The sequence below is a fragment of the Arvicanthis niloticus genome, chromosome 12, assembly GCF_011762505.2.
Source record: "Arvicanthis niloticus isolate mArvNil1 chromosome 12, mArvNil1.pat.X, whole genome shotgun sequence".
In the NCBI taxonomy this organism is placed as follows: Eukaryota; Metazoa; Chordata; class Mammalia; order Rodentia; family Muridae; genus Arvicanthis; species Arvicanthis niloticus.
The window spans coordinates 47,630,493-47,655,222 of NC_047669.1; the positions used below are offsets into that span (position 1 = coordinate 47,630,493).

Sequence of the window (24,730 nt, forward strand, 5' to 3'; positions counted from 1 at the left end):
GATTATCAGTGCATAGAGTCAATACTAAGAGAAAACAATGGAGATTCACTTGCCTGAGAATTTCGCCCTATTTTGATATAGAAACTAAGCATGTTTGCTGAGTAGACTGCCTTTTGCTTTAGTCTATGGATTCGCAGGTATAGGGAAAGCTTTAGATCTTGTAAAATACATATACATACATATATACATATGTTAATGTATACTCATATATGTGTGTTGATGTGTGTTAAGATCTCTCTAATGCACAGACTTATAAAACTATAGAACTAGTTTTTGAAGGTTCTACCTATGATTAAAACTCAGGATTCAAATATTATAGTTCATGGACTAAAGATCTAAGAAAGGTAATTGCTTGTATCTAGTTTATAAAACTAAACAGATATAGTGTCAAGCACTATGTCAAGCAAAACATTTCATTGAAAAGTCAATTATAATTTATAACCTTGCAAATAATTACAAAAATCTACTTCATAACTAATTTCATGAATTTTATGTAGAGTATGCTTTAGTATGGTCCCATATTGGTCTTTGAAAAATTATTCCAAAACCTAATAATATAGATACCATTTATTTTTGTGTTTTTAAATATTTATTTTGTTTTTAATGAGGGGTGTGTGTGTGTGTGTGTGTGTGTGTGTGTGTGTGTGTAAGTCTCTGTGTGTGTATGAATGTATGATACATGTGTGGCTATAGGTAGAGGCAAGAGGCATTAGATCCCCTATAGCTGGCATCTCAGACAATTGTGTGCTTCCTGGCTTAGGTACTGGAACTCCAACTTGGATCCCCCAGAAGAATAACATGCATTCTTAACCACTTGAGCCTTTTATCAAGCCCCAATCTTCTCTGTTGTAAATAACATTTCTAAAAATGATGATAGAAGTTGATGTCAAAGTTTTAGCACGATGACATCTTTGGTAAAATGAAAGGCCAGAAACCAAAATAAAATTCATAAAGTCATGAACTGAATATGGATGCTCTCCCAGAAAATTTTAAACAGACTTTAGAGAGCTCTAGTGATAGACATATACCACAAAAATTTAATAAATAAATAAAAGTAATTTCAAGTTTAAAATGAATTATTTGCTTTTTAAATTTTACATTTCAGAATATTTGGAGTCTGTGTTTGTCATGCAGTTGAATGTAAGGAACAGCTGGTTTCCTCTCTCTCATCTTTTTAGTAACCACATAAAGCTGTAGAGAGAATGTAACCACTAATCCCCTAAACATGGACTTCCCAGTTTTGGAGCTGTCGTTTTTTGTTATGAGGGCTACCATGTTCACTGTATGATGTGAGGGCTACCATGTTCATTGTAAGATGTACCACAGGACTCCTGGCTTCTTCCACATGCGCCAGTACTGCTGTTCCTTACTTCCAAAATGGCAGTATCTGCAAATATTGCCAAACGATCCTATGAGTGAAAACCAAATTTACCACCTCCTCATCTCTTCACCCATTGCTTTAAATTAATAAAGAATGGTTTGCAATGATTTTTTATTTTTCTTTAAAGGTTAAACTCACATTTTAGTTAATCTAAACATTACGATGACACTCACCCCTTTTTAGAAGAGTTACTCAGTTAAAATAAGACATTATAAGTTGTTTTAAGTTCAGTTACTCAATGCTGTATTTTATACAAAGGTTTTCAATAGTTTTTGAAAACTATTTTCTGAATACAAAATTATAAACACAAAATGATCCTATCTTTATGGTATTGGAGAAGAATGGAAAAGATTAAGGAACACAAATAAATGGATCCAGGCATAGTGCCAAATAACAGTCATATCTACTCTGGAAGATGGAACAAGAAGATTTTGAGTTCAGGATCAAACTGGGCTAGACAGTGAGTAGCAGACTGGTGCCAGATTCATAGTGGGACCTTCTCTTAAAACAATAGTAGAACAAAAAATGGGCTAAAACTGAGCTTCAGATTCAGTGAGACTCTGTCTCAAATATAACATTGAGCAGAATAAAGTTAGACACTTAACACTGAACTCTGGCATACACACACACACACACCATAAAAACACAAACAGCAACAAGAACACAACAATTTTTTTCCTTTTGCCTGAAAATTATATGATAAATTTCAAGTCAATTAAACATCTGAAAATGTGAAATTATGTTTACAAGATCAACAGAGGGAAGCAAAGGGAAGAAAAAAAAATCACTGAGGGAAGCTGTCATCTCCCACACTAAGATAAAGAAATAACTGAAAACTGTACATTGAGGAAAACAGGAAGACAGGTAGGCCAAACGGAAGCACACCTGGCACAGAGACTTTTGCCCATGTTTGTACTTAACAATCAAATGAGGAGAAAGCATGCTGAGATGCAGTTTCTGGCTCAGGAAGTCTGAGGCAACACTGACAATTTCTATTTTCAATTATTCTTATTTGCTGATACTGTTGATTGACATATATGCCACACTTTTTATCAGAAGATTGTATTCACTCTACCCTCAATGCCTAACTTATGTCTGAATATAGACACAGTTAACTTATGTTATGATAAAGTCGTTGAGATAACAATGAGAAATTCTTAAATTGTGCAAAGAATGAAAAAAAATCTGTTTACCCTATATCTTAATATGTGAGAAATTCTTTTCTTTATGTCTTTATAGAAGAAAAACATATGATAAACTGTTATTTTGGTATACAAATTAATTTTCTGTGGTTAAAAAATAACCACATATGTGCATACATGTGTCAGCTAAGTTGTCAGCATGGAATTCACATTTCTCATATACTTAAATAATAGGTTCCCATAATACATTATCAGTGAAATAATGAAAAAGATATAAATGAAAAAGATAAAAAGATACAAAAGCTCAAAGATATAAAAGCAAATATAGGCCTGTCTTTTGGCTAAGTAGGAGTATGTGAGTTTTTCAGTTCAAGCCTGAGTTTGGATATATTTTTCTGACAATACAAGCTGCATTTTATCCCAATTGTTTAATTCTTTTACACCTATGGGGAAGCCAAATCCTGGCTTATTTTATTCTCTGTTCCAAAGCAACATGGAGGCCCCGATGATGGTTTTTGGCATTTTGTCAACGTCAAGGTGTGCCAGAAAGAAAAGCAGAGACAAGGATGACAGATAGATGAAGTACCCTTGACAGAAAACATCCCTCTGTGAAGGAATAGTTGATAGTTCTGTGTGAGTAAGTCAGGATGTTTCAGCATCCAAATCTAAAAATGGATACCAACAGAAAATTATAGTAATTAAAATCACTTTGAAAAGCATACAACCACAGAAAGAAAAAGAGTACATAAAGGTGTTCCTATGAGAAATATTTCATACTTTTCAAATTTCATTCATGCTATGCTCACAAATAAACTATGGTTAAATAATTATTACAATTTTAAGACATATGAGACTTTTTCCAAATGATCCTTTTTTTTCAAATAAATAAGGAAATAAATAAATAAATACAATTTTATAAATAAAAAATTCATTTAAAAATGCAAAGCACCAAAGTGCCATGTAGCTTATTTGACTGTGCCTGAATTGGCAACATCTAAAGTTTATATAAAAAGTTCAAAAGTTAAAGCAGTATTAGTTTTAGCATCTAAATAAAATCCAGTTTTAAAATAATCTAGAGAAGTGAAAGATATTCAAAATAAATGAAGGTAACATATGCTTCCATATTTGAATATTAAATTCTGTTTACCTGAGCTTTTCATAAGGGTTGATTTTAAGGCTATAACTTGGAAAAAAAACTTTACCAAAAATATACTTTGAATATAATGTGCAATTGTGAAGTCATATCAAGATATTTATGTTGATCCTATCAAATTTAGATTACCTATAAAATGTCAATGACAATTAAAATATTTAAGCATCCCAGTGCAGCAATTAAGGCTTCAGGAGTAAAGAATTCTGAAATGTTCCGAGGCTGCACAGGACATCAACACTGAATTGTCCTTGTACATGGACTGACACAGTCATCAATATAACCTTTCATCATAATTACAGAGCTTTTCCCAGAAAATATATTGACCATTCTTTACTGAGAGAGGCAATATACATTGTCACATTCATTTCAGGGTTCTATTGAACTCACCCCGTGGGATGGGTAGGAGATCCAGCCCAGCTCTCCTTGAATCGTTTTAGAATCTAGTAGATTAACTGCAAGAAAACAAAAGTATACAAAGAACAGTAAGTACAATGAGCTATTTCTATTTGCTTCTTTTAACAATGTCTGCTTTGGATATTGCTGTTTAATAAACAGTGCTGTTCTTTTTTATTATAAATACATGCTAAGTACAACAAGAAAGCCACAAATAGCTGGAGAGAACGTTAGTGGATCATAAGTTGTTATGGTCTTTTATATTAGTGTTATTTTATATTTGTGAAGGACACATTAACTATCACATAATTATACATTCAGACAGAGTGATACTCTTACAATGGAAATAATAAAAATGCAAAATAGGTATGATATTAATTCTAACATAAAATAACTATAAAGACAACTAAATTGAATTATCATATGATTCCCCTAGGAGTTGTCTCAAATATATGTTATATAATTAATATTCCTTGTTCTATAGCTCATCTTCTTATTGGCACGTGAGACTATCAAACATACTATACAATTATGTTCATAATGTTTAAATTATTAGCATATAAAATAAACAAAGTGGTTAGCTATGCATCTGAGGGGAAATCAAAGCAAAGAAGGCAGTGTTTTAGACCACCACTTATAAAATATTGATTATTATAAAGCACAAGTAATTTTTCTCATATCATTTGTTACACACTACTGTGACTTCTAAAACATATTTATAAAGTAAGAGGTAATATACATGCAGCTGCATTAAGTATAAATGAAAATCATTTTTGTCAACACCAATTTCTTTTACTTTGTTACAAATTAAAAATTAAAGTGTTGAAGAGTGTTTTGAATATAATCACCAAGAAAAGCTCACTTTGTGGATATGATATATTACTGTTGTCAGTCTGACCTGTTAAATAATGGAGAGTATGGTTTTACCTCATTCTTCTACATTAGAAAACAACCTTATGGTTGACTAATGGAAGGTGTAAAGGAAGATTACATAAACTAAGCATCTATTATTCATGTGAACCAGAGTAAGCAATCAATACAATGAGAATTTCATTAAAAAAAAACCTAAATATTCCCATGTCAAAAGAGAATGGTAATACTCAGACTGTATACCACACTTACTTGTGGCTGCAGATCTGAGAAAATTACTGTACTCTATATAAATATTTATATTTAAATACAGCAATTCAAATTAACTTTTTTCAAGGAATCTAAAATAGTATAATATGCTTAGAAATAAAACATGTGATAAATTCTTAAATATCAAAATTTTTTTGCTTGGCTTGTTGAACAATAAGTATATTAAATGGGTCTAAACCAGTTGACCTAAATTTGAACTAAAATTATAGAACTTGAAATTGAATTATCTCCTTTGCTTTGAGGAAAAATATAAATTCAATCTATTTTGCTTTGAAAATTGTAATAGTTAAAAATATGAGTGTCTGAATAAGTCATAATTTATTACTGTCTACTATTCATGTCTATTACTATACTATTACTATTAATTACTATTCATGTCTATTACATACTATTACTAATATTCAATGTCTTGAATATTATGCAAGTTGGTGTGAAATAGTACAAATAAAGTTTAAATTGAATTTTTCCCTCTGAGATGTCAATGTACCCCCTCAGAAAACATAGACCACCAAAGAAAACCTCCAACAACAGGCATGAGAAGCCATCTTTGGAGTTGTTGGTCAGAGTTGCCCAAGAAACTCCTAAAATATTATAGGCTATGGGTATTGCTGTTTGTTGCCCCTCAAAGGTGAATAGTAATCCCTATTGCTGAAGATTCCATGCTTAAATAGGTTTGGCCTCCAAAGACTCATGTGTTTGGATGCTTGGATCACAGGGTGTGGCACTATTAAAATGTATGGTCTTATTGGAATAGTGTTTCACCGTGGGGGGCAGGCTTTGAGGTTTCCTCCTGTGTGTGAAAGGAGAGCCTCCTCCAGGCTGCCTTTATATCAAGATGTAGAACTCTTGGCCTCTCTATCAGCATGTCTTTCTGCACTGCCATGTTTCCCACCATTATGATAATGGACTGAACCTCTAAAACTGTAAGCCAGCCCCAATTAAATATTTATCTTTATAAGAGTTGCTTTGGTCACAGTGTCTCTTCACAGCAATGAAACTCTAAAATGCCATACTTAAGAAACAGTGTCCAGATGCCCTGAGTTAGACCTGACATGAAAGCCTCCTCTTCAGGACTGTCTTTTAGTAGCAAATGGAGACATGCAAGATTCTAAAAGAGGGAAACAACCAACAATCCTACCCAGCTGCGACCCGATGAAAACCATTGATGAAGCACAGCACAATACCCCTAAGGGTGTGGTAGCAGCATGCATACCTTGGTGGTAACCACCAGCTCTCCAATTGAATTTCACTCAACAAACAGAAAAAAAAATGTATCTGGTACAGGGAACCTAGCCAACTATCCAGGGCTAGTGAACTCATGGGTTTTGGAGAAGAATCTACTGCCATTTATTAAACCAGTACGATTTATAACAACATTCTAAATATCTGTCCTCCTAACCACAGATAAGTGTAGTCTTCACTCCTCATCAGGGAAACAACTCAGCAAAACACAGATACAGTTACCAAAACCGCAGCCACTCAAAATACAGAGTCATGAAGTCCAACCTCAGCTTATAAATCCGCAAAACAACCCTTGCACTGAAGGCTCAAGGATAGTTTCTGGTGTTAATGAGGAAGAAAAAAGACCAGACTAATCACATTTGAATTTGGATTCTGCTCCATGAACAACTAATCCAGAATACATAATAATAACACATAAGTCACATTTTTTAGTCTGCTTAAGTTATGGTCAGTAAAGGAAATAACACTATTATTCACTATTTTGATGCTGTCATTTATCAGACATTTAATTTTGCCAAGCATGATGATCATATAGTATTATCGTACTAATCCAATCATATAAATATACTTTGAACCTCCTCGAGCTTGTATCAAGCTATGGAACCAGTGTTCTTGTAAAACTACTCCATGGAACAACAGTTCCACTGAATTGTATTTATAATCAACTGTCAACACATGATCTAATGGTGGAAAACAGCTGACATCAAAAATCTTTTTTAAAGTTCTTAATTTAAGTTTATAAGGTGCCCTTTGTTTGTATCCAAATGAGAACAACACAGTCTAAGAATCGTAAACACTTTAAAGTTAATTGCAGTTTTTAATTTCATAACAAATCTCTAGTTACATGCTAGTGGTCTTTTTTATAGTGAATATTCTCTGTGTGCAGAACACAGTCTTCCTGAGATAAGTAAATAAAGTTGGGTAGATTTGAGAGTGAACCTGAGTGTGAGTTCTCTAGCACATCTTGACTAAATTGTAGATGAAACGAAACACATTGTTTGAATTCTCATATTGCTTTAGGTAAGAATGTTAGGTATTTGTGCTTTTTTCCTCTCAAAATATATGAAGATTCTATAATTTCTTCTCCAGTGTAACCACTGTTCAAATGCCAAGGGGGGAGGAGTTAACTATCTAAATTGTCTAAATATCTAAATACTGTGGTCTGAGCTTTGAACCCAAGTTGTTAATTGGAAGGGATATTTTTTCATTTCTAGAAAAGTCAAATCCCAAATTGAATTCTAATGAAAAATTAGGGAATTGTTCCTGAAAGTTGTTAGGCTCCTGTGAATTGCTTAACTCTAATATCTGCCTCATGCCAGTTACTCACAAGAGATGTAAGTTACTCTTTGGCATATTTCAAATTCTAATGAATGGATTTCTAAATAATATTGGTGTGTAATATGGAAATGCATTATTAGTAGCATTAAAATATTTTCTACTCAAGGAACTATGTGGTCCATATTAACTTTTTAAGCTATTTTTAAGTTGGAAACATGTCTTGATATTAAGATTCTATTTTTAGTGGGGTTTAGCAATAAAGTTTTATTTGGAAGTCTCTCTTCTAAGTTTAGCAGTTCATGCTTTTGTATTTTAACATATTTGCTGACTGTAGTTTTACCACTTTTAAATACAGGTGCATGGATAGGCAAGGGGTTACATTCCTAAGATGTGGAGGCCATCTTCACTTGGACATAACTGTTTGGCACTAATGTGAGACCAGGTAGAGCCAGGAAAGTGTAGTATTTAATGGAAATTTTCATGTTAGAATTGACTAAATTAGTAAGGAATTAATCCAGAGTTAATGAACTCAAGTTCATTGTAAGAAATTCTGGAAAGGGGAGGAACCACCTGTCACTCCTGCTTCTAATCTTACTGTCACATGTCCACTGCACTGCACAGTCGACTTGGAACTCCTGGTGGCCACCATTCTTTTCCTTTTCCTATTCTCTGTCACAAAGAAAAGTGTCAATCCAAATTTTCTTCCTGGCCAGAGATGTTTCTTCTCCATGGTGGTTCCATGAGACACAAGATTTGATCCTTAGCATCATAGATAAGTTCATTTATGACATCACAAAGACTTGGCCCTTTCTTCTCTTAATAGAAATGGAAGACTTCAGTTTATTGGCTTTTTTCTTTTTGTTTTGTAGACTTTTTGCTTCCTCATACAAGCTAAGGAAGCATTTCTGGGCTCAAAAATGCAGGTACTAGAGTCAAAAGTTAAAACAGAAAATGTCAGATATGTGGAAGATTAAAATCTTTTGACATAAATCTCTGGAGTTTCTACTCTTAAGAATCCATGAATACATTAACTTTTTTTCAAGGACAATCTAACGTCTGATTCAGAATGGCTTCTTGCCCACTTTCAAAGATCGAGAGTTAACCTAATATTCACAACTGGGCACAATGAGTGCTGCTATGTGCAAACACTGTTAAAAATTGTAAAAATTAATAACACACTCTCTTCCTGAGGCAGATCTTTCCAATTGTCTATTAAGTGCATCAATACACTTTGTGGTGACATAAGGGATTCATTGCATGAAAATATTGAGTTATTTATAATTATCAAATAATTATTTCAAAGTGGACATCCAGCTATAATAGCTAAAGGATTTCGGATCCTTATAATAATAGGCATTTTCTTATAAAGCCTTCACTTTATAAGCAGCCTTTATAGCCAATACAAATACCTACAAAATCACGACAACCAAAGACAAGACCATCCTTTCATTCCCTTTTGCTTTGATTAAAGAATAATGACTTTCTCTCTGTTCACATCAACACATCGGTTACACAAGCCACATTTCTTACACACTTATCTTTATCGTTTTCATCACTTTCTTTTATGATAAAGAACATACGTTTGGTTTAGGTTACAGAGACCAGAAGGACCCTATAATCTGCTTCTAAATGATAGTTAAGCAGCCCAAACAGAAGAAAAAGACACAGAAAGGGACACATTTAATTCTTGGTGTTGTAAATCTCTATGTAGCTCTCTCTCATAAATGCTATGGAATTAAGAATTCATGATTTATATTTTGAGCAAAAGTTAACTATAGTTCAGTGTTTTTGTCTAGTAAATTTTGCAACAGTCCATTTAGAAAAAATTTAGAAAAGTCTGTTTTGATATACCTCAGCCTGAATTCATCTATTATTTTTACATCTACTTAATTTAAATGCTTTCTTGAGATACTTGGTAGTAATTTTATATCTTTCTAAACATAACAGACTATTTTAATAGAGACCCTGTGCTTCAACTAACAACTGCTAATATGTTAGTAACACTATAAAAAATTTAATTATTGTATATCAAATATTTTGCATGAAAACTTCTCAGAAACTTATGTTAAACTTAATGTATATATTGTCATACAAAGATTTAGCTAAGACTAATTCTCAGATTTCTAGATAAAATATTTATTCAAAAATTTAACAATTCTTAACATTTCTGGTTTTTCTTTCTTTTGTGTTTTCTTAAATTAACTTTCATTACATGTTATCTTTGTGCATTTTTGTCTGTAACACAGAATTCTAGACAAGGCAGTATAGTAGAAATTTATTGTTCTTAGGGAATTTTCCTCTTAAGGAAAAATTCTGGGTTTACCTCTATACAGAGTTTAATTGTTAAAGGAACTGCAATTATGTGCCTCGTCTAAAACTTTACAAAGAGCAGAGACGATGCCTGTAAATGAAAACACACAGTCTCACCACAAGACTTCCTGTTTACCTGATTACAGAGTCCTAGGAGATAACAGCCCACAATGCACTTGCAACAGATACTTACACAGGTGTAAACTATACTATTTTTATGCATAAAGGACTTTCTCCTATTTCCCTCTCCTAATCAAAAAGAAAAAGTTGCAAAGGACAATTCACACTGACAATGCTAATGTATGACCATGAAGCTATAAAGAACTCATTTGGTGCAATCCGTTCTAGCAAATCATATTTTCCTATAAACAATTGGAACCTTTTGTCCATGAAGTTGCAATAAATGAACAACCCCAACTGTTGAAACCTTCACAAAATATTAGGTCTCTCTTTCTGCACACTGGCAACTGTTCTGTAAGTAAGTATGAGTAATTTCGATACATTTTGAAGTTTAGACCTATTTTCTAAAATACTTCTAACAATCCAATTTCAATCCTTAAGTAGAAATGGCATATTTTCAGTTCACACTTTCTTTTGAAATGTTCTAGAAACAAAACAACTTATTTACTCTGAAGTCAGAAAAGGAATTTGAAAGATTAGAATATAAAAAAAAAATAGAAACGTGATTCAATCATGCTATAAAAACAGTAATTAAGGCAAGTAGCATTTTTAAATACCTAAATGAATATATTATCTTTATCTTATAAAATCAGGCTACCTTGGTATGTTTTAATCAAAGTATCAAAATCTCAATTTTTCACCTTTGGATGCGAAATCAAAGTTCTGTTGAATCAGAGTCTGACAGCTGGCTGTGAGACTAGGATAGAACTACTTCTAATAGAACACTTTTTAGAAATAATAAAAAGTTCACAGAAATTGCTTGGACGTAAGGAATCTAAACTTTAGCAACAGAAATGAAACTGCAGTGAAGTAAGAAATTACATTTCAACTTAGGAATAACTTCTGAACATTGTAATATTTCCATACAAATTTTTTTAGCAAAAGAAGTTAATTTCATTATGAATAAAGTGTTTTAAATATCTGGAAAAACTAGAAGCAAGTACAGCTTTGACTTCTTGATATTCGGGAAAGTATTTAAAAGTCATGTGTTATGGATTTTAGCTAAAGACGATACAAATTTGAGTGATAGCTATAGACACAGAAATAATCAGGAGTTTTATTTTTTTGTTGTTGTTGATATAGAATACGTTTGGATATTTGTAATAGTCTACAGAAGATCCATCTATTTCAAAACTCCAGCCATTTTCTTCAAATTTGGGGATTACGGTGTCAATGGAATATATCAAACTGACTGCTGGGGACAGTCAGAAAACATTTAATTTACTGATGAAAGAGAAGGTAGAGTTCAAACGGATTTGAGTGTGGTTTTTCTTGGTAGTGTAATTACATTGTGAAGAGGGCCTGCAGAAGCTTCTAGTTTGGGATGGTCCTTTTGTGTCGGTCCCATGTGTTTCCAATATTCTCACATGAACACATGCATGCATGCATATCCAACACAGAACTTACGTTCACCTTACATCTGTGCTTGCTGGGAATTCGTCTCAATGTTCAGCTTTTCCAATGGACTTCGAATTTGTTTAAATTATTAAAGTCTAGAAACGTGTAATAGAATCTAAAATGTCTTAGTTATACTCATCTCTGTCAAGTGACATGCAGCAAATAATTCATCTTTTCTAGAGGCTGAATTTGCAACAGTAATACACCCTCTGAGTATCTGTGTCACGATTGTCACTGTTTTGTATTCCATATGTCACTGCATAATTTTTATCTAAGAAAATCATTCCAGGCTCATCTTTCCCACCAGAACTGATATTTCCACACGCATGGATGATGGTAAAGCTTATAATATTTTCCAAAATCTAGCCTGAAACCAACCACCATCTGCGTACTCCTGGTAAATAGACCTAAACAAGGCATTGTAACTATGAAAGATGAGTTCTTGTATAATAAGAAATTCAGTGTATCTCACTTTTCTTCACTCCCCTCTCTCAACAGCTTCCAAAACTACAAGTTTGAAATTGAGTTTATGATTCAATACTTTTATTAACTTACTTATTTATTTTTACTTATGTTTTTGTGTGTCTGTGTGATCATATGTGTACTGCATGTATGCAGGGGCTGAAGTATTCTGGAAGAGAAGATCAGATTCCTTGGAACTAGAGTCACATACAGTGTGATTGTGAGCCACCCTGAGTGTGTTGAGAACAGAACTTTGGTCCTCTGCAAGAAAGTCAATCTTTCTCAACCACTGAGGTATCTCTCCAGTCCAAGGACTCCGAACTTTTCATGATTAACATTAAGTATAAAAAATCTACAATAAATACAAGCCTGGTCATGTAACAAACTATTCATAACTTCCAAAGCTGATTGTTTGCAGAGAAAAAATTTAAATACTAGAAATTTTATACCTTTTTGCTTCTTTTTGTGTGTTGTAAAAGTGTTTTTACACTTGAAATGATTTTAAATATCACTTTTCAAAGGTGAGAAAATGCTATTGTTTACAATGTACAAATGTTTAAGAAGGGCAATGGTACCTCAGAATATAGGGAAACTATTATCGTCATTATAGATTAAACTGACCAGCTCAGTCACCTGAATACACATCATTACCTATGGAAGAATTGTTGTTCGTAAAACAAGGACATTAGAAGGTTCTAGTCTAGGCCAGAAATGTTGATAACACAGAGTTAAAGCTCTGAGCTTTTTCTGTGAGTTACCAAATGTAAATGAGTCTTATCTATGGTAACACAGACAGAGAAAGTAAACAGAGAAAAATAGTAGGCTTTAAAAAGTATTTCTAGTATTTCACAGTAGTTAAATTTAATAGGATTTTTATACTTAGTAAAGGGGCAGAATTTTAGTTTGTTGTTATACTTTGGGTAATAAATTTAGTTCTTTTCAGTCTTAAAAAACAAAACCTAGCTTAAATTGCTTTGGCATATTTGTGGGGAAAATGTCATTATTACAGACAGTAAAGGGGAAAGATCAAGATTAGACTATGATAAATAACAATTCTTTTAATTTTTAATCTTACTGGCAATTTGTTTTTCAGGGTAAAATTTACAGCATCTTGTGTCCATAACGAACATACTCATCTATAACATTTTAGTCATGCTGTGGGGACAGCTAAGTTTGGTAAGAGAACCCTATGATTGGCAACACATACACACACATCATACACACAAACACACACCACACACATACACACACCACACACACACCACACACACCACACATACACACATACACCACACACACACACCACACACCACACATACACTACACACACACCACACACACACATACACACATACACCACACACACATACACCACATACACACCACACACATACACACACACCACACACACGACACATACACACATACACCACACACACACATCATACACACATACACACATACACCACACACACATACACCATACACACACCACACACACACACACACATACACACATACACACATACACCACACACACACATACCACACACATACACATATACCACACACCACACACACACCACACACACACCACACACACACACACACCACACACACAACACACAGAACACACACACAACACATACATACCACACATACACACATACACTACACACCACACATACATACACCACACACACATACATCATACACACACCACACATACACACATACACCACACACATACCACACACATACACAAATCACACACACACATACACACCACACACATCATACACACAAACACACACCACATACACACCACACACACACAACGCACACACACCACACATACACACATACACTACACACACATCATACACACACACACACACAGAACTTATGCTGCAAACAGACTTTTCCTCAGAGCAGTGTTGTCCTAATCCTAAGGATTAGTAAAATGAACCACATGGAAGCCATTGCAAATTAGTTTCCCAGCCTAACTTCTCAGTGTGAACACTGCCCACTAACTTTTGCATTCAGATCTATCTTTATAAAAGAATATGTCATAACTTTACTACTCAAAAGATAGTGCCAAGAGCTAAACCAGCTTTGCAAATCAGAAAGTGCATTCACTACTAACCGGTATGTATTCTGAGGGAGACTTGAAATGTTAAGTTTTCTAGGGACTAGAAATCAACCAACTTTGTCAGCAAAAAAGTACAAATTGGGAACTTTATGTATTTAAGAAACGGGAAGTTTCATTGTCACTAAGGCCTAGTGGGGCTTATTTGTCTATCATTCTTAACTTTTTCCAAGTTACCTCAGGTACTTTTTAAGGTTCGACTACATAATTGGTCAAGATTGTTGTTTTGAGAGCAAATAAAATGACAAAACTCAGCTTGGGAATTTTCATGTACTTCATCTTGTTTAATAATTTATTCTGAGGTTTTAGACCTTTAAAAACACATACACTGCAGCGGTATTATAAAGGCCAGATTTCCACAGGTATTGATTTCACGTGTTATTAAATACTTAATAACAAAATGCAAGGGTCTGATAAACTCACATTCAGGACTGTGTTTTTAAGTCAAGTTTACATTTCCTTTGATTTGGAGATGTTATCCAAATCCATACATAAATTTTAAAAACCACATTTGAGGAAAAAAAAAAATGCTGCCTTATTTCCCTGATGTAAGGGTGGAGAAGAGAGCTATCTGCTAAGGCTTCCTCATTTGCCAGTGGCTGAGTGACTGGACCCTCTGCAAGAACACAGTGTATAACAGACAACACATTAGAAATTTTAAGTTAAAGCCAGAGGTAGTGACCCACTTCTACAATTCCAGCACATGAAAAAAAAAAAAAAAAAAAAAAAGGTCAAGAGTTCAAAGCCAGCCTGGGCTACATGAGACCATGTTTCAAAAAAACATCAATAAATAACATTTTTAAAAGTTAAACATTGACATTCAGCAACAGATGAAAGACACTTCAGGGCAGCTCGCTCTCTTACTTGGAAGCCTGATGTCATCAGTGTGCTAGTTTTGCTCTTTGGCAGGTAAAGGGAATTTATTGCGACAATTAATACTAAACATGTGTGTTGAAATTCCCCATGAAAAGAAGAATTGCTCGGTACTTGATTTGCTGCTTTACAAAGTGTTCTTAGAGCTACCATTTTAACTCCCTTAAACAAGCTACAAGTATTTTTAATGTAAACAAAGATCCATCACTTTAATTTTATTTTTTTCATCGTAAGTATTATTTTTTTTTTAAAACACAATCTCTGAAATGAGAGGGTTTTTCCACAGGGAGCAGCACCTACATTTCCTACATGCTCATTTTCCCTCTTCTTGATTTTCTGTGGCAATTCCCGGAGTCAAGCCACACTTCACTCTTATGACAAAAACTAAAAATCTTCAATAAACACACACTGGTTATGGTGACAATTTTCTCACATTTTTCCTTTCTTTTATGTTTTGTTTTTGTCTGTGGAGTCTAGGGAAATCTTGATTTTGGGGTGAGTCGTGTGGTATTTGAATGTAAAGAAAGCAGAGACCAAGATAAGGGAAGAAAAGGCTCTATAGGTCTTATGGACTACTGTCTGCATCAACTTCTCTTAACTTACAGATATTCATAAGCATAACTAATAACAGATAATCATGATCTGTGTGTGTCCCCTCTTTGGAAGTTCAAAGTCCTCTTACTGATTTAACTTAATTTCTCCTGCCAAAAAAAATTCTCAGCATTTTGAAGTTAATTTTGCCAAGTCACAAAACAAATCAGTTCAGTCACAGAGAGCAAGGCTGCCGATCTAGTACTGTTCTGGAATGAAAGGACACTTCACAGATACCCAGGATTTGTGGAGAGGAGAAATTATTAGTCAACGTGAAGACCTAGAGACAAGATGGAACCCGGATCCAGTGGTATGTTGCTGGAAGGTTTCCTCAGTTGTACCTAAGAAATGCCCTAATACTTATGTTAGGTGTGGTTGATGTAAGGCTTCAGTAAGAGATGAATGAGAAAGAAAAAGTTCATCGGGGCAGTGAGGTTGCAACCCCAGTGGAGGACAGGACATTTAAAACACATGTAACTACTGGATTCAGCCATTATTTAACAGGAACACTGAGGGCACATACATAGTCACAAAGATATAAGCAGCAGTAAACCATGAATCCACTCAGATTACCCCACTTTAAAGAAACCCTCTGTGGCCCATTTCAAATTTATTTTCAAACTCCGAAGGTGGGGGGAAATGGTACCAATCTGAGAGTGGGGTGGTTTGGGGGAGGGGCCACCAAGACACTCTGTTTAGGAGGAAGAAGGCTTATGAAACACTTCTTTAGTGATGAGGAAGGGAGTAACAGGTGGGTGTCATCTGCAAGTAACTTTAAAGAACACTGGAAAAGAAAACCAATTCCTTTATTTAGGAATGGGAGGGGGGAAGAACACATTGTGGAGAGAGCAAGAAATAGCAAGGAGGGACAGACAGCAGCCAACAGGACAGCCGGCTAATCATAGGTCTTTGCTTTCATGAAATGAGGAAATGCTTTTCCAACATTGCAGGAAACTCTGCTGGACCCTTACCCTCCAGCTCCCCTAGGTCACCTGGTGGGTAGAGGAAGTTAGATGGAAAGACACTACTGCGCGCCACCTCCAGACGCCAGATTGAAAGGTCCGGTTGACAACCACCGGAGAAATCCGAGAGGAAATCTGAGATCTGTGGTCTCCTGCGAAGATCAGGACTTGTTGGGGTGCAGGGAGTGAGGAGGTGGGGGGTGAGTCGAGTTCTCTCTGGGCATCATCCGGTGCAGGTGGCGGCCAGGTGGGGTGGCGCGGCGCGGCGGCGGTAGCTCAGAGGCTGCAGGCAGAGGGCGCGCGTTCGTTGCATGATGCAAGCTTACTTCCTAGGAAAAGAGTTCAGCTTCCAGGAGTTCTTCAGCCGCTGTGGGCGCAGTCCTCCAAAGGAGCGGGCACCGTGCAAGTCACGAGATGCCAGGTTCCTAGAGCAGCCAGAATCCCTCCATCGTGTCATGGCTTTCGGGGCTCCGAGCCGCGCTCCAGGCACTGACTTCAGTACCCGATTGAGGGAAAACTGCTGGAAGAGCTCCCTGGCCCTGGAGGGTTTACGGCTGGCCGCTTCCCTCACCGGCTGGGTTTTAATGAGAAAACAGTGAATGAGGCTGGGGAGCGAAGCGCCATGCTTTCTTGGCTCTACTAGTCCCTCTTCAAGTAGATTGGGGTTAAGACACCCTGGCGTGCGTGTGATGGCAGCAAGGGTGCCTGATTCCTTTGTGGCCACCTTACAGATACTCCCTGTAAAGAGCCATCATGCTAAAATTTTACTAGGGCACACACTTTTACAACTTAATCGGCAGTGTCTTTTCAAATGCGGGCAGTAGGACGCGAAGAAGAGGCGCACTCACCTCCTCCCTTGGCCACCCCTGTCCCTGTCCCGGAGGAACACTGCGCACAGCAGTTTGTTTGTACAGTGCTGCGATTTGTTTCCCGACTCCTTCCTCACCTATTATTCTCAGTTCGCCATGTTGGTTTGGATTATGTGGATTTTCACCCTCTGCTTTGACTAGAACAGCAGGACGTGGTTTAGAAAATGAAGAGAGGGGAGGGGGGCGCTGTGCGCATTCAGGGCTTCCAGTTTAATAACGTCACTTCAAGTTTGAAGCTTTATTTGCTGAACTGGTTTTGATTCCATCCACCCTCCACGTGCATGAGCCCAGGCTTTCAAAGGGGGAAAAGTAAGCTTTGGCTCACACTCTTAAAACTTTCCTGGGCAAGGCTTTCCCTACTAGACAAAAAAAAAAAAAAAAAAAAAAAGTCTGTAAACTTAAGAGGAGAAATAAACAAAGGTACACACCATTTTTTAAACTGTAGCTTTTAAGGATTTAATAAAAATTTACCCAGGTGATTTAAGTGATAAATATATTCTATATTGTTACATTATCATTGGCTTTAGAATCTCTGTGTTCCTCTCCATTTTTGTAATCAACTCATTTTATTTGCTTGCATGAGCATCCTTCATGGTGAACTACGTTTTAAAATGCTTTCCAAAGAAAACTCGTAAGAGAAAATAAAACTTCCTGGTGTTCGTGTGTGTGTGTGTGTGTGTGTGTGTGTGTGTGTGTGTTCAAACAACTACCTGACAGTAGACAGCCACAAACAGACCTGCAGAGTTTGAAATCAAAGGCACACAACTATCCAGTCCTTTGAACACATGAGCAATGGCTTCCAAGAGTGATAGATTAATGGTTTGGAAACTGTTGTGTTTTATTAATATCACAATACTGTTTTTTATTCTTGAAATCATTACAGCAGAATTCTTTCCTTCTTTTTTTTTTTTTTTTTTTTTTTTTTTTTTTTTTTGGAAGAGTAAATATTTAATCCCAGCTTTCTATATACCTAGAAGAATAATATAACAAACCTTTCACACCAATCAACCCTTTATTTGAAAAATGTGTGAAAAACTACTTGCACACTTGGTAAAAGCCCCTTACTGACCCTCAGTGGTGATAAAATCCAGATCTCTTAAAACAACCAAAGAGAGACACCCAAATCTGCTCTCAAGCTCTCTGAAGCAAGAACTAAACAGCAAGGTTTAGTAGTTATTGACTAATTTACAGAAAAATGTGCACGTTAAAACTAACGTTGGATAACTTGACAAAAAAAAAAAAAAAGAAACTCTTAAAAGTTAGTACTCTTCCAAGAAATGTACATTTGTCTGTACATCTAGTATTTATGCCAAACAAAACCAGTGGAAAATGACTCAAATCAAAGGTAGCCCACATCACAGAATTCTAAGTAAGTACTGTCTGTAAGAACTTATCGAGTTCTGGTGATTTGTGGAAAGTTTTATTAATACTTGCTTGAAGATTTTATGGCTTGGAAAATGTAACTTTCGAGAACATTTCTTGCTGCTTCCATTTCTATTGAAGTCACTAAATCAAATATATTGTAAAAATATGCTTTGCCTTAAAATCCTTTGCATATGTAACTAATTATTTGATATTTAAACATTTTGTATATTTTAGTTTAGGAAAAAAAATCTAAAAAGTTCCCCTAAAAAATTGAACATTTAGAGATATTTTTTAAGGAAGAAGTATTTTGAAATAGTATTAAAAGTATTTTGACCATTAAAGAAAATACAGGAATTTGAATGTTCAAATTGGGGTAATACACATTCAAGATAAAGAATTTCACGGAATAATTTCTTTAAATTTATATAAAGATCACGTTTAAACTACCACATTTTATACGAGCAAGGAACTTGATTAGATTAGCAAGCTGCTTGATTAGATTCAAGTAACAGAAAACTTTATGTGAAACTTTCTCAAGTTAGTAAACACTGGTAAGTTAGTAAACACTGACAAGTACTTTAAAAATATGATTACCTAATACTTTGAGCATATATTAGTTTTAATTTTCATGGAAACTTTCAGTTTTTATTAATATATGGAGAAGATAAATTTCTGTACAGTATAACGTGACTTAACATCTGGCTGTGGTGTTTTGTGTAGTCTTCATTTTATAGGTACAGTCACTCCTGACTTACACACATAACTTTTTACTTTAAGGGGAGAAAAAAAAAAACATTGTATCCATCACAGACTCAGTATACAAAAGCATACAGCTAAAAATGTTCATAGCTATAGCAGGGCTGCTTAGTCTGTCCAAATTCACTGTACTTGCTAGAATACTTATATTTTAAAGGGATTACCTTTTTTTTTTTTTTTTTTTTTTTACTTCTGACAAGAACTGATGTAAAAAATGAGGTGAGTGGAGTCTTAAAGTGAATATTTCCTCACTTGAATTTAATGATATCAATATTATTCTTTAGGAAGATATAAATTCAAAATGAATTAATTTCATGATCAATTTTGAGAAGTTACAAGAAGTTTCTTTTTTGGCACAATCAAAATGTTATCATAGCAATTCAGATTGTCAGTAAAAGCTTAAACAAATTTGCTGATAATCCTGTTAATGACCTAGGTCAAGTGTTAACTGTTGTGGGTTATAAAGCAGTGAAATTAAGGTTTCTTCTACCTTCAGGCAAACAGCACAGTTATAACCGTTGGGGGTGGGTGGAGGGGCAAGCTATTAGGAGAACTATTAAATTACAGAAATGTATAATGCATTCAATTATTTAGTCTAGCATGAAGAAATGCTATTAAAAGCAAATGTAAGCTCTTTTTTTTAAAAAAGCCTATAAAGATGACATGATAGCTTAGCTCTCTGTTAATGTTTCAATCACAGGGAGATTTTATTTGAGAGTGAGAGTGTATATACATTGAAGGTGATGTCAATTCAGAACAAATTTTCAAAGAGTAAATTTGTGATTTAAATATTTATCGTGTCAAAATTTGCCTACTGCTCCACGAGAAGTATATAGCACACATATGCAAGTTTTACTTTTAACCATCAAAAAGAAATCATGTAATCTTTCTTGTACTTAGCAGAGATTTATGTTAAAGGGAGACCATTTCAGAGACAGTGTCTCAGACACTACAGGAAAAGAGTGTCTCAGTAAGAAGTATGTAAGTCGGTAGACTGAGTTTTACTAAACTCTATTTTCAAAACTCTCATTTTTAGTGTAAATAATGCGAAGGGTAAATGTTAATCGAATTTGTGAAGTCTATTCGAGGGAATAAATTGCATATAATACTGAATACGCAGTCCAGACAGCCACGAGTATTTAGTATGTATAGAGAGTACTTCATGCAGTTCTAAAGTTGGCTGAACTAATGAAGGTTGATCACTTCACTCTGTATCAAGCTTTAACCTCTTTCAAAACTTACTGTTTGCCATTATCTGAGTCCCTGAAAGAAAGAAGCAGAATGAGCATAAGGCTGTTCCTGATAGAACTGTGCAGCACTAATTTTACTTTGAGGAGTAACTGATTTCCCAATGGAATTTTCTTCTTGTGCCATGTGAGTGGAAAGAACTGATTATTGTTAACAAAGTCTTTCCTGCCTTCTGTGTGGGTCTTCAGGCAAGGTTTTCAGTGATCCTCAGAATGATGCATCTCTATATTATCCAAACCATGGAGACAATGTAGCAGTTGGAATCACTTTATCAAAATCACATTAGAAAGTCACATAATTAATTGATGAACTGGAAAATTTACATCAAACTCTTAAGTTATTTTTCCTTATTGGACTCATGAAATTTCAATAGTTTCACTTATTCAACTCAATTTTTGTTAAAACTCTCATAAAGACAAGTTTCTTAACAATCAGCTCAATGGCCTGGTTTTGTTCTTCCAATTTTGTCACTGTCTATCCTATGATAGATAGGATAATGCGCTTTAGTAAATACGTTGTTGCAGGTTTTCTGTTGTTTTAAAACATGTTAGGCATAATATTTTAAGTATAATTTATTTTCTTATATAGAGAGAGTTGCTTATATAGTTTTCTATATAGCTTCTTATATAGCTTCAGTTTTCAAAATACTGATAAAAAAAAGAAAGCTGCATTAACTGGTTCACGTTATCTTACCTCTATAGGAAAGCTATGTTAACTGGTCTGCTTTATCCTAACTCTATCTATGAGTCCAGCTTACTTAATTAGAGGAAATGCATGGAAATTGTGGCACAGATCAGGAATTTTCACTTCCCATATGACTCAACTCAACTGCTTAGTGCCATGATGTTTGATAAATGTTTAAAGTATCATTAAAGTATTATCTAACTTAAACTAATCATTTTAACTTTTGTTTTAGCCTGGTAAAGATAGTGAGACAGTTAGCCATATGATAATGTCTGGAAAGACTACTCCTATGAACAATAGATACGTAAATCTTTCATCTAAGCAAATTAAATACTATATTAGTTTTATAAGTATTTTTACCATTATAGCTCTATGAGGTTAATTTATACATGACTATTTACATACAATATTCAATAACACACATATAAAGTGGTTTAATAGCAATTAAGATTTAATTATACTTATTGCATTAAATTAATATGCATTGCTTTTATAAGAGTATGAATAAGATTAAGGGTATTATAATTATAATTATAATTTAAAGTGTGAGTAAGTTGAGCACAAATGTAATTTCATCTCTATCCTGCACACCACTAATTCAGTGAGATCACTGTCTGGATAGTCCATACACATTCTATTTGGAAAAAGACAACTCAGCAAAAAAAAAGTGCCAGTTATATTATATTATATTCTAGTTATTGTTAGTATTTTAATATATTGAGAAAATATTTTCAAACAATTTATCATACTGCTGTGTTATTCTTGCACAGCTGACCATTCAAGATGACCGTTCTTTCAAGGAGAATGACTGACGATCATTTTAAAGTGAACATTTTAATTTGTATTACTACGAAGTGATTTGTGGAAAAGATGAGTTTTCCCATCTCCACGATGAAAACAAAAATCTATTTCTCTATTGGAAAACAAACAAAAATTAATAAATCCAGCCAGACTGCAGACTGATAAAGGCAGCCAAGGCACTAAGGAAAGAAAATTAAACTGTCCCATTAGCATGAAAGTGGGTCACCAAACATGTGAAGCAGTCTTTGTACTAATGGGTTTACATACATTTTTTTTCACAAGGGCATAAGCATAATGTATACAACACTGGCTCTACAAAATATTTTTAATTGGGAGTTGCACAGTTACTGTCTTCCCTGTGCATCAGCTGCTCTCTATTGTTGACTTGCCCGATCCAATTCTAAATGTTCAAAATCATTAAGAGGAAATAAAAGTTGTAAGTGTTGCTGCAAGGCAATCAATTATTCAGAGAAGTTGCCTTAAGAGTTTGTATTCACAAATCATTAGAACTAGACAATGAAAAGTCTGCAAAAAAAAAAAAAAAAAAAAAAGGATGATGAGTCTGCTCAGTACACATGAAAACAAATATTCTTAAAATTAGGTTTACACTTTGATCCATTGAGAATCCAGGGATGCCCGTTGCACGGACAATAATTAATCCAGCGTCAAGGAAATGCTGTTAGCTACTCATGAGTGTTCTTTCTAATTTGCTATTCTGTTATTTACTGTATTATTTACTACCCAGGAGCTATTCATCAATCAATCATTAAATGCATTCTCCTATTTGTATGAAAGGCCTTTTTAAAACAGAACCCAACTTAAGCTCACTGTATATCCCTTCAAACATCACTGCTGTTAATGTGGCATGCATATGCTGCCCATGAGAACCAGTATCGCTGAGCACAGCATCGCCCGGCGGGATCCAGAGCACTTCAATAAGGCGGTTGTAACATAAACATAAGCACACACGCGCTCACTCAAACACATCGGATGCAACGAGCCCCGCTCCCTCTAGTCCATTCATAAATGCCAAAGGGTCTAAGCAAGAACAACCTGTCATTATCTTTAAAACACACCGCGGGATCTCAAGAGAGGCTAGCCTTTTCTTTGAAACTTCTCAAAGAACCACATGGTCATAATTAGAAAATAAAATACTGCCTTGGCTATTTGGCAATTAACAGTCTGGGTTGTAAAAAACCGGAGGGTTTTCTTTCTTTCTGCTTCAAATTGGCAAATGTGGTAATCACTGGAATCGCTATCAGATTAAAAACAGATTTTTTTTGAAGGTTTCTACAATCCCAAATCATCTCTCAAAAGTGTTTTGGGATTGCTACTGGGCAAAGACAATCTTTTCCCTGCCACTCCTTTCTGGGCATCTCCGGGAGAACCGCGCGGGTCCTGGGGCTGCGGGCTCCGCTCCGGAGCGGCGCGGTACCTGGCTTACCTTCGTTGGAAGGCTGTGGGCTCAGTTCCCCGGAGCAGCTGAGGACGCAGCAGCCGAGCAGGACGAGGATGGAGAGGTGACAATCCATGTTGCTGGTGCACCCGGCAGTGAGAGGAGCATATCTCTACGAAGCATGCCACTGATGTGAGGGGGAGCGCTCTGATTGCTGGAGAAGTTACCATGCTCCGCTCGCAGTCTGATGTCAAGTTTGACACTGGAGATAAGGAGGAGTCTGGCTGCCTTTCTGCGAACCCCGCTCGGGGACTTCGCTGGGTCCTAGTGCCGTCGCCAGCGGGCGCTGAAGAGGAGCAGGGCAGCCGGTGGCTGGCAGCCAGCTCCGTTCCAGGGAGCTGAGGAAGAACGCAGTGGGGTGGAGGTCGAAGGTGTTGCCAGTGGGGTAGGAAAGCCAGAAGTTGTGCTGGGACAGTGACGAAGAGTCTTGGGAACCATCCCGTTTTCACTGAAAGGCGGCTATTTGTTTGCTATTCTTGATCAGTTGTCTACTTCTGAAAGATTCCCTATTAGAGGTACTGTGAGTTGAAAAGAAACTAACGTTCAAAAAAAAAAAGTAAGTGGGAGACATTCGTTTAATTATTGTAGAATTACAAGGGCCATTAATTACAATTATCGCTTTACTGTGTTGAATGTGATCACAATTCTCTTAATGATTCAGCAAGACAAAAGTAGCCATCCTAGATCAGAAAGTCTGTTTAGTCCACCACATGGTATCGGGCTGTTAAAGGCATTTGAGACAGCAATTTCAGCTCAAACAGAGAGTGCACAGTCAGGTTCCCAACAGTGGCAAATAACCATTACCCTCCCAGGACAGTAGCATCCTAGCCAAAGCAGTAGCTTGAGAGCACCACCCATTCCATCGGGTGCTGGGTTAGTAATATAAATCCAAGTTTG

At 35.5% G+C, this 24,730-nt stretch overlaps 1 protein-coding gene across 3 annotated transcripts in view; it reads right to left on the bottom strand.

The window, feature by feature from the left end:
- Window positions 1–24,102, bottom strand: part of Epha3 (EPH receptor A3) — a 297,859-nt gene extending 273,757 nt beyond the window's left edge. Inside the window, exons 1-2 of one of the 3 annotated variants that reach the window (XM_076943064.1) lie at window positions 23,822–24,091; window positions 4,064–4,128 (exon numbers count right to left, since the gene is read on the bottom strand). In XM_076943064.1, coding sequence (XP_076799179.1) covers window positions 4,064–4,128; window positions 23,822–23,909 — 153 coding nt within the window. In that variant the 5' untranslated portion in view covers window positions 23,910–24,091. Of the gene's footprint in view, window positions 1–4,063; window positions 4,129–23,821 lie in introns of all 3 variants that reach the window. The other 2 variants (XM_034515244.2, XM_076943065.1) reach the window with 2 other exon arrangements.
- Window positions 24,103–24,730: the final 628 nt, after the last annotated feature.